General features: G+C 35.2%; 1 protein-coding gene across 1 annotated transcript in view; it reads left to right on the top strand.

The window, feature by feature from the left end:
* The first annotated feature begins 144 nt into the window (after positions 1-144).
* The window catches only part of LOC145292744 (protein disulfide-isomerase TMX3-like), a 252,942-nt gene continuing 241,794 nt past the window's right edge, over positions 145-11,292 (top strand). The window contains exons 1-2 of the mRNA XM_080138781.1: positions 145-248; positions 362-407. Of these exons, the coding sequence (XP_079994907.1) occupies positions 212-248; positions 362-407 (83 nt within the window). The 5' untranslated portion in view covers positions 145-211. The remainder of the gene's footprint in view (positions 249-361; positions 408-11,292) is intronic.

Below are 11,292 nucleotides of genomic sequence, written 5' to 3'. Positions count from 1 at the left end.
ATAAATTAAATAAATAAATAATAAAAAAAAAAAGAACAAAATATATATTATAGAATTTATTATTAGCAATACTTTATAAATAAATTATATTAAAAATATAACAAACAAAGAGGTTGTAAATATTTTTTATGAATCCTAACATTTTCTTTTCTAATTTATTTTTTTATAAATTATTGAAGTGCGGACCTACCATGTTTATGTTGACCAAAAGATGGTGGTTGTTACATTGGTTTTTGCGGTTTTTGCCGGTAAAGATGCAATTTTCACTTTTATCTTCAACACATGTTCGTAAATAAAAACATCAAACATGCACAATAAATCAAATATTCATAATTAATTTGTTTCCTTTATTTCATTTTAGTGTCAATTTGTCCCCTGTTTGCTCAAGTCACGGAACTTGATGAACGGTAAGTGGAAGAAAATATCGCCTTTTTAAAAAATATATATATATAAATAGCAGAGGCTCCCCCCCTTGTGTTTGTTGTAACGGTTACTATTTTATTTCTCTTTAAATAAACATTATTTATATCTCTTTAATTTGGCAAATGTAAATAGATGTTTGGTTTATGCTACTGTTATATATTTTCAAGAAAATGTCTTGCCTGTTTTGTGTTGTAAAATCATTTCTTTAATCACCGGTATTGCAAAATATTTTTTAATTAAAATCGGCAACGAATCGAAACAAAATTTGTATTTAGTTAATAAATTTGATTAAAAATGTCAGTTAATTAGAGAATCAATTAAAAAAAAAAAGAAAAAATGAAAATCTGCTCGGTCTTTTCTGACTGAATGAATGAGAAAATAGTAAACGTCTTCCATGTTGAATTCACAGCTGATCCAAAATTAATATTTTTACAATTCTTATTTTCTTAACGGGTATTTTTTTTTTACGACCTGCCCCAGCGTAATATAAACACCACCAACCATCCCATGCTAAGAACAGCTTTCAGAATAAACATGACTCAACCTTCCCATGTTAAAAACGGCTTTCGAGATTGAGGGGTGTTTATTCTGAAAGCCGTTCTTAACATGGGAAGGTGAGGATGTTTATAATACGCTAGGGCACGTCGTAAAAATGTATCTCTTCTCGATAGATTCAATACGTAAAATGATTTCTAGTCTCTTTCGTTTTTCTATTTCCTCAATAAAAATAACGGTACTTCTACAGTTTATCGCCGAAAATAGAGACGCCATTTTTTTTTTTTTTTTTTTTGGAGCACCTGTTGTTAAAATCAGGAAGAAATGATTTCCCAGAAATCAGTATTTTAAACTATGACCGAAGTAGGAAATAAATAACAAAAACATTACAAAATTGTTTTATTAAAATTATATTTTCTTACGCAGATTTTTCAATAAATGTCTTTACAATTATATTTGGATACAATTTTATACAATAAATAATTTTGTTTTCAAATAGTGCTCGCACTGTTTAAATAATTATGAATATGTCGTTTTCATTTTCTGCTTTTAATAATAATGCCTTTTTTATTTTCTGTTTTTAATAATAAAAAATGTTTCATGAAAAACTTTCTCGTTTTCATTAATTAAATCGAAACATTTCTGATTAAACAATTACGGATATATGTTCTTTCACTTTATTTACTTTTTTTGGTGAAAGTGCACTGGGGAGAGTGGGGGACTATCCGAGGATTTACCTTTAAAAAGTTGATTACGGGGAGGTTGAAAATGAGAAAATGCCTTTCGGAATAAACACCCCCAACCTCTCCATGTTAAGAACGGCTTTCGGAATAAACACCCTTTGCAGATTGAACAGCCAGTGCGAGTGCGCATTGATCGTCTTCGGATGCCCCCGCCCCCCCCGCACGTTCAGCCTTTTTTTCATAATTCTTTCCGGAAGTAATTAATATCTAGTTCAATTTTTTTGTTGTTAACTTAGGCCATAGTTTTAAATACTGATTCCTCCCCCTGATTCTAATCGACAGATGCTCGAAATAAAACGGCGTCTCCATTTTCGATGATAAACTGTAGAAGTACCAAAATAAGTAAACACTTGAATTTTCAAGTAAAAATTCAAATGCTACATTGCCACATAAACAAATACACTTAGCCTATGTTTATTTTGGTGCTTGTCCAGAATTCCCCTTAAATTAATTTTCCGGTAAATTTTCAGATTAGGTCCACCCCACCTCCACAGTTTTCTTTTAAATGACGACTTGGACAGGTTTTTGACTATGCTGAATACGAAAATCGCATTGAAAATTTGCAGAAATAAGTAGTTATCGAGATATAAAAAGTTGTATTATGCATTGTATTCTTTGGCGGCCATCTTTTTTACGCGCGCCATAAAGAAATCTACTCATCTATGACTGACACTGCACGCGCGTAAAAAAGATGGCCACCAAAGAATACAATGCATAATACAACTTTTTATATCTCGATAACTAATTATTTCTGCAAAATTTCAATGCGATTTTCCTATTTAGCATTGTCGAAAACCGATAACAGCTGTCATTTAAAAGAAAATTGTGGAGGTGGACCTAATCTAAAAAAAAAAATACCAATTTTCCTTATTTGGTTATTTTAATTGATGAATTAATGTATATTTGATACTACTGTTTACCTGTCAATTTTTAACTCTATGGCAATTTACATCCTGTTTTCATAACATATCTCCTTATTATATTAAAATATTAGCCGTATCTTGCCGGTGATATATTGAAGTAAATTTAGTTTTTAATTTCTACTTAACGCGTTTTCATACTTAAGGTAGACAATTATTACATTCTTAAATTTAAAATGAGTTATCCAACATTGCTATTTTTTTTAGGTAATGATTTAAAAATGCTTCGGGTATGTTTTACAATGGACAACAGAACGAAAAATGGCTAAGAAACAAATATATAACAAATAAATGTTACTAAAGGCAAGATAAGTCACTCTTCTACCTATCTGGATACGTCTTTGGTGTTTTAACTTATTTTAAAGTGTTTATTGGTATTGGTGCATATTACGAACCCAAATTCTCGTAAATGTCCGGTAGGACTGGACCGGAAGCTTACACAAACCGCCGGAATATTCGGAGCGCTGGTCAAGTTGCTTACCAACCAATCAGAAAGTGAGAACAAACTTGGTTAGCAAATAACCAAATACAGGGTCATAACAATGGAGCACGCGACAATGAATTTAGTCAGCCTAGATAAAATATTATAGACGACGGAGCAAGTACTAACCCCCTAACCAAAACTCTATGCCAACCCCCCAAAAAGTAACCGGGGTCTAAGTGTACTTTAGTTTTTAACTAGTCTGGGTGCCCGGCGTTGCCCGGGTGTTTGAGTTGTGTGTTGAGCAAGAAAAAAAAAATTTGGTAGTAGGCAGGCAGGCTCGAAACCGTACCACGAAGGAGGAAAAGAACATGAAAAAAAAGTGGCGTCTTTGTTGCTGTGTCCCTTGCCAAACTGGAAGTGACGAAGGTTTAAATTAAGGCTAGTCAATTGAAAAGAGGGGTGGACTTTCGAAAATATCGGTGAAAAAAAAGAGACACCTCCTTGTAGAAAAGTGCCCAGTTGAAGGTGAAGGAATTAATGTTTTTAGCCAATTTTTCAATATTTGTCGTGCGAAGGGTTGAGCTTCAGATCGATACCGATCTTGTGAAAATCTACCGCCTCTGTCAAAAGTTTTAGGCAGATATATAAATATACATACATGCATTTAAACAGACAGGTGAGATTTATAGTATAGATTACGTGGATATATATATATATATATATATATATATATATATCATGTGCCTTTTTTTTTTTTTTTGTATGTAGATATTTATTATTAAAAACCCTTTTTTTTCTATTTGTGCATTCATCTGCAAAAGATCTAGCTAATTTTCATATTCTTTTAAACATTTTTAATTAATTCCCTATTAGTTTTTTTTCGGTTTTCTTATGGGATGATCATCTGTAGTTAACTATTACATGTAATAATTATTTTCATGCAGATATTCTACATGATTTATACTTAGGTAATGTTTGCATAAAAAGATTCTAGTAAAAACATACCTCTCTTTCTGTATATATGTACGGATGTATGTGTGTGTATATATATATATATATATATATATATATATTTGTTTAAAAAATTTTGCATACCAAACTCCTGTCAGTTTTTAGTCTACAGACAAGAAACTTAATATATAGCGTATTCGAACCTATGCAATTTAACCTCGAATATTCGAACCTATGCAATTTAACCTCGAATATTCGAACCTATGCAAAAATTTATATTTGGATTTTAGCCAGGGAAAATCGGTGTGAAAATTAAAAATTAAAAAAAATGAAATTTGCCAAGTGAATGTCAAACGACGGCATTACGAATATGCATGCATAGCATAACAGCTATTGGTTCAGGTTTTAATTTTTAGCCTTGCAGCAAACATGTCTTCATAGCTCAGGCATTAATGTGAAGGGAAAAAGAAAATCGTAAGCTGAACGTTTTGGTTTCAGTGGTGGCGCAAGAGTCATTATTTTTTTTTTTTTTTTATTTTTTTGAAACTTTTTAAATCATTACTATATATTGGATCCAATATAATAATAAATATGAAATTTGCATTATTCAAAATATCATATTTAAGCATATTTTACAACCAAGCAACACCGGGCGGCCTTCTATAATATATATACTAGCCTGGCTGCCGGGGTGTTTGGAGGTATGTTGAGCAAAAAAAAAGTAGTAGGCAGGCAGGCTCAAACCTGTGACACGAAGGTGAAAAAGAAAGTGGAGGTGTGTGTAAGGGTGTTGGTTGAGCAAAATAAAAAGGAAAATCGCAAAAAAAAAAGAATAGTAAGCAGGCTTGAACCCCTAACAATGCCAGAGGAAAAAGAGATGAAAAAAGCAACAACAAATGCTCTTATTGATGCACGTACTGTTGTTGTGATGTCACAGGCAGTCAAAATAACGTCTGTTATGTGATGTTTACGTGAGGTTTGAATGAATTGCAAAAAATGTCAGTGAAAAAAATCGACCTTCCTTGTAGAAAACTGCACAGTTGAGGGTGAAGGAATTAATGTTTTTGGCCAATTTTTCGATATTTGTCATCCGAAGGGTTGAGCTTCAAAAGGATACCAATCTTGTGAAAATCCGTTGCCTCTGTCGAAAGTTTTAGGCAGGTATACAAACATACATACATTTAAACCGACAGGTGAGATTTGTATTATAGATAGCATTTCTGCAGTATTTGGATTGCGGCCATCTTTTGGGGGGGGGGGCGATAACTCCAATTTCTTCTTGGTCAAATAACACAGCAAATAAGGAACAAGATTTTTTTACGAACACAAATATTTAAAAACCAAAACATTTATTGTATAAAAATATATCGATATATAATTGTAAAAAACATTTATTGAAAAGTCTACGTAAGAAAATATAATTTTAATAAAACAATTTTAATTAAAGCAACATTGGATTTTTAAAGTAAATTTTTTTTTTTTTAACAAATTCTTAACCATTTTTTGAAGTAAAGCAACATTTAATAATTTAAATGGAACATTCTTCAAATTAAAGCAAGATCTCCAGCAGAATCTGTCACTACTACTGTTGCTGGCTTGCAATATTATGCTTTGTCCACATTGACACTGCTCTGTGACCGACAACAATCTATGAGCCTGCAAAAAGTCAATTGCTGCCCGGGTGTACAACATCAATAACATAATATTGCACATATTTAGGGAAGTTACATTCATTTTAAGATAAAGTTTCCAAAGAATTTCACAAAAAAGACAAGTTATTGTCCCCTCTTCTTTGACCGAGAAGCGCCACCTGGTGACAGTTTAATGAAACGCAAATGATGTATACTGCCGGAGTGCCATATACACTGCTGATCAAAAATTTAAGACCACATAAAAATCTTTTAAAAAAAACTTTTTTTTAAGGAGAGATTTTAAACTCTTCCAACTTAAGGTTACCAATACTACAATCTTTAGGATATGGAAACAAAAAGCTACATTCCAAAGATTTATTTTTAAAATTTACATTTTTATTAAATTAGACTAAAAATTTAATCAAAGATTCAGTTATTTTTAAATTTCATTTAGAAATAAAAATATTCTATAAAGTGGAATAAAAATCAGTTAGTGATTGAAGCTGCAAAAAAACAAGTTAAATTTTAGAGTTATCGAAGATAAAGAGAAAATAAAAAAAAAAAAATGAATATCAAAAGATAAACAAAACATATTATTCCTCTTGAAATTTGATGTTATTGTATTTTTGCTGAATTAATCATGACTTACTTTTTCTTTATATTTTTTAATATATAAAATAACTCCTGAAATTGATTGTTATTAATTTCATGGTGCATGTTTAATTCACTTGTTTTGACTTTTATCTTCAAGGAAAGAAATTTTACGAAAAAAATCAAATCGTTTTCGAAATTCCCTTAATTGCATTTCCACTTTTTCGCTGTACCAAATTTTTTCGCTACACAAAAACTTTCGATTATATAAAGGTATACTTCAAAACAACAATTCCATGGGAATCGGAATCAGTATTGTACTTGGTATCAGAATTGTTAATCAACATTTTCCTGGAATCGGAAAAAATTTAGGAATCGTCCCCACACTAGTAGTTATAGTAACCTTAAGTCGGAAGAGTTTAAAATCTATCCTTAAAAAAAGGGTTTCTTTTTTAAAGATTTTTAAGTGGTCTTAAATTTTTGATCAGCATTGCATATATATATATACTAGCATGGATACCCAGCGTTGCCAGGGTCGACATGAAGTTCGGTTTGGCCACACCTGCTATATTAAAAATATTGAAGTTTTTCATTATTATATGTCAACTCCATCCTTACCTCAACAAAAATAAAAGAATGAATGAAAACACAAAAATATACCCCCCCCCCCGCTCTCCGAAAAAAGAAGTATGTGACAAACTCTCCACCAGATATTTCGGCAGAAGGGATACAAAGAGAAGCTATTCTCTGGATATTGAGCACCTTTTTATTACTATATTCCAGTTTAAGTGAATTTCTTTTATGCTACCTCAGTCTAGAAAGATTTGTAATTTACGGTCTGTTGCAAGGAAAATAAGCTCTAAATAATTTAGTTTCAAAAATACCAAAGTAGAATTTGTGTTAACTGAATGTTTGTTATAAAAATGATGAGTTATGACTTATTGCGTTATTAAAAGAAAAAAAAATTAGTTACGATGTCAAAAAATAGTGAAGAAAAAAAATCTGGTAAAAACATAAATGAAAGTGTTTTTGTTTTAAATCAAGAATCGTAGTTGAATTGAATTGTTTGTTTATTTTAAAATAAAAATTCACTGGACCACAACGTTAATTGCGAAATCATGATTATTTTATTTAAACTAATTCCAAAAATAATGCTTGAAATTTTTAGTTTTAATATCCGCCGAAAAGGAAAACAAAAACAAAAAGAACAACATTCGTGTTCAAGGGAAATAAATCAAACTGATTCATAAAAAAAAAAATCAATGTTGGTAAAAATAAATTAAATTAAATATGTTATCAATATAAATCAAATTTAAATAATAAACTTAAATAGAACACTTAAAATAATTCTCACTATAAACAATAACTAATGCACCGCTATTTAATAAAGACCATTTTACTTAATGTAATATGCAAATGACGTCACCTCTTTTATCTTATATTTTGCAATAATCATAGTATATATAGGAATGAATAATATGATAAAGTAATGGATTTTTGTATATATTAATCAACTTGTGAACAAACAAACATTGTTTCTACTTATTTACACAAAAATAAAAAACTATTTATTCATGAAGCTTATGGTAGGTTGTTGTATTAAATTTATTGTTCTTCCATTTTTTTTTTTTTTTTTTTTTTTAATTGTAATTAGTATCCGTTAAATGTTATTTTCTGTTTCCTAGCATTTTGTAATTTGATTGGGTCGCTTAACGTTTTTAAGAATGGATAAGCACTCTACATATTCCGTCGGTTTACATCGGGTGTTTGAACCTGGGTGGACATTTACAAAAATCCAGGTCGGAATATGCACCAGTACCTATTTATTAAATTTGAAATGCAAGTAGAGCTGAGTACTTGAGTTAAAACAACAACAAAGATGGCAGACATGAAGCTCTTGCCTTTGAAGTCCCAAGAACTGATCAAATCTTGAAAATACATAAAAATACCAAAAGAAATCCATCCAATAAATGTCCTGATGGTATTTATCTGGTGGATTTCTATCATTATTTTTATTTATTTTCAAGTTTTGAATGATTTTCAGAATTACAAAGGCAAGAGTATCATGTCGCCATCTTTATTTTTGTTTTAACCTAAGCACTCCGCACTACTTGCATTTCAAACTTAATAAGCTCTTTTAAAATTAAAACAAAAACTTATCTAAGTAGGTAGAAGAGTAACTTATCTCGCCTTTGGTAACATATATTTGTTATATATTTGTTTCTTGATCACTTTTTCATTCTGTTGTCTATTGTAAAACACCCAATATTCAATATTAGCAGTCATGTGGGCGAGACTAAGTATTAAAAAAATATAAATTGTAGCTATGTATGTTATTATATTGCTAATAACATAGTACAACAATAACAAATGAAAATTAATTAGTCAAAAGCAAATCTTAATGTGTCTTTTTTTTTGGGTGGGGGAAGTCTGATTATGCAAATCTGATCAGATAACTTTGTTAGATATTCTGGATATATTTTCCAACTTGATCATTGCACCCATTCTTAAAAAGAAAATTATTGGGGGTGGTGGTGACAAAATCATTTTTAGTCGTGTGCAAGCGACTCTATAAATCACACCGTCTGTCGGTCTGTCCGTAACACTTTTGTGCTTGGCTTTTTTGGTTAAGATCAAAGGTCTGTTGTTAATAGATGCTGTTCTTAGCTTTTCTTGGCCTTTTGGCCAAGATCAAAGTGTAGTATCTCCCCGGCTGACTTCGGAGCTGAGTGTGACACACCCTAAGGTAGGTACCATGGCTTTGAATTTGGCTAGTTTGAATGTGAGGGGCTTGAGATCATCAGGCCGGGCGGCTCGCCTCCGGCACGACCTCATATCCCTGGGAGTGGATGTGGCTGCGATTCAGGAGACGCATTTTGTTTCCTCTGTGGACTGTCAGGTGCTGGCCCGAGATTTTGAGGTTTTCTCAGCATATGGCAGCCCGCGGGGAAAGGGAGTTTCCGTGCTGGTTAAACGTACCCTGTCGGCGATGGTCGATGTTCATAGGGATGCGGTGGGCAGGCTGGTTGTGGCCGATGTTGCCGTAAAAGATTCTGTGTTTCGAGTGATCGTGGTTCATGCGCCCAGCACCGCTTGTGAGAGGGTCTCCTTCTTCAGTCAGCTTGATGCGTTTGTAGATTGTCGGAAGCGGGTAGTGCTAATGGGGGATTGGAACGCCATCTTAGACCCCGAGATAGATAAGGTAGGAGGCGATGCTAGAGGATCGGAGAGATGCGAGTCCAGCCTGGCTGATCTGATGTCTAGATGCGGTCTGGTCGACAGGTTTCGGGTCGATCATCCGGGGCTGGAGATGTGGACATGAACCAATAGTGTTTCCTGCTATCCAAACACTTACTTGAACAGGATGTTAGTTAGGAGAGGCGAAGGAGACTTCTTATCTTGTCCCACGTTCACTTGGCTAGGTCAGACGGACCATAAACTAGTTATGGCCCGGCTGAAGCTAGGAAATAGGCCTATGTTAGTGGCTCACTGGAAGTTAAACACCTCCCTTCTGGAGATACAAGACTTCCAAGAGAAGCTAATAGAATTAATTCAAAAAGCACTAGTGGGGGCAGTTACCGGAAGTAAGTGGTGGGTAGGTCTAAAAGCCAAAATTAGAACCTTCTCCGTCAAGTATGCCCAGCGCCTCGCATTAGATAAGGCCAAGACGAAGAAGCTAGAACAGAAACTAGCCCGGGTTATGGGGGAGGGTGATAGGGTTAGTCAGGAACTAGCTAAGCAGGACCTTCTGCGTGAGAATAGCGAGCGTTATGAAGGTCAAGTAGTCAGAGCTAGGCTTAGGAAGGTAGGCAATGAAGCAGTCAACTCCAACACTGACGCGCGTCGTGAAATTTCTAGGCGTGGCTCGGACAAGTACATTGCAAAGGTAAGACATCCGGATGGATGCACCCTGGAATGTACTCTGGAGATCTGCGAGGGGTTTCGAGAACATTTCGAGGAGCGTTTTACATAGCAGCCCGATCTTCCGGTCCTTGAGTTTAGCGACTATTTGGCTGACTATCCCCGCCTCGAGGCGGCTAGAGCAGCTAGTTGCGAGGGCCGGGTGATGGAGTGGGAGGTTTTTACTGTGCTGAAGCAGGTCAGCTGTGACAGATCGCCGGGGCTCGATGGTCTACCATACGAACTGTATTTGAGGCTGTCGCCCATGTTTCTGCCTCTTCTGACAGATGTGTTCAACCATTGGTTTGCTCAGGGATCCATCCCGGGGCAAGTCACCAAGGGAGTGATCACATTTCTGAAGAAAGGTGATGGGCATGGTGGGGAAGAGTTAGATGATTACAGGCCCATAACTCTGCTAAACACAGAGTTGAAGATTTTGGCCAAGGTCCTGTCGAACCGGCTGCAGGTTGTTATCGGCAAGTTGGTTGAACCGGAACAGAACTATGTTGTGAAGGAGAGATCGATTCAGAACAACTTGCACCTGATCCACACGATCCTAGAGGGAGGGATAGATGACGACACGGAAGCAGCGCTGATCAACTTAGGATCAGTCCAAAGCTTTTGATAGGGTCGACCATCGTTTCTTGGCATCTGTCTCAGAGGCCGCCGGTTTTAAACCGGTCTTCTGCAAGTGGATCTCCGTGATGTATCGACAGCCCACAGCCATCGTTCAAGTCAACGGAAAGCGCTTGAAACCCTTTGTTATCTCTTGGTCGGTTCGTCAGGGTTGTCCGCTGTCGCCCCCTGCTCTATGTCCTGGCTTTGGAGCTACTGCTCTGCAAGCTGAGACGTGGGTAGGCAAATTCGGCCCTGTGCGGAATTACAATACCCGGTGGCTCAGCCGATGATGTCACGGTCTTTGTGTCGAGCTTCAGAGACATCGAAATCGTGTCAGAGGTGCTCGCTCAGTATGAAAGAATTACAAGGACCAAGATAAACCGCAGCAAGTCGGTGGGACTGCGGTTGGGCGCCTGGAGTGGCAACGCAAACCTCCCGGCGCCCTTCAGCTGGACAGATGGCCCGGTTCGGATCCTCGGCGTGTGGTTCGAACCGGGTCTCCAGCTTGACAAGAATTGGTTGGAGGTACGGTCAAAGGTGGAGGCTGCAGTCAATTCGTGGCTTCCTAGGAAACTTTCCTTAAAGGGTAGAGCTGA

The sequence above is a fragment of the Euprymna scolopes genome, chromosome 2 (assembly GCF_053919585.1).
Source record: "Euprymna scolopes isolate OS-2025 chromosome 2, ASM5391958v1, whole genome shotgun sequence".
Taxonomy (NCBI): domain Eukaryota; kingdom Metazoa; phylum Mollusca; class Cephalopoda; order Sepiida; family Sepiolidae; genus Euprymna; species Euprymna scolopes.
This window is presented reverse-complemented; position numbering and strand designations above follow the sequence as displayed.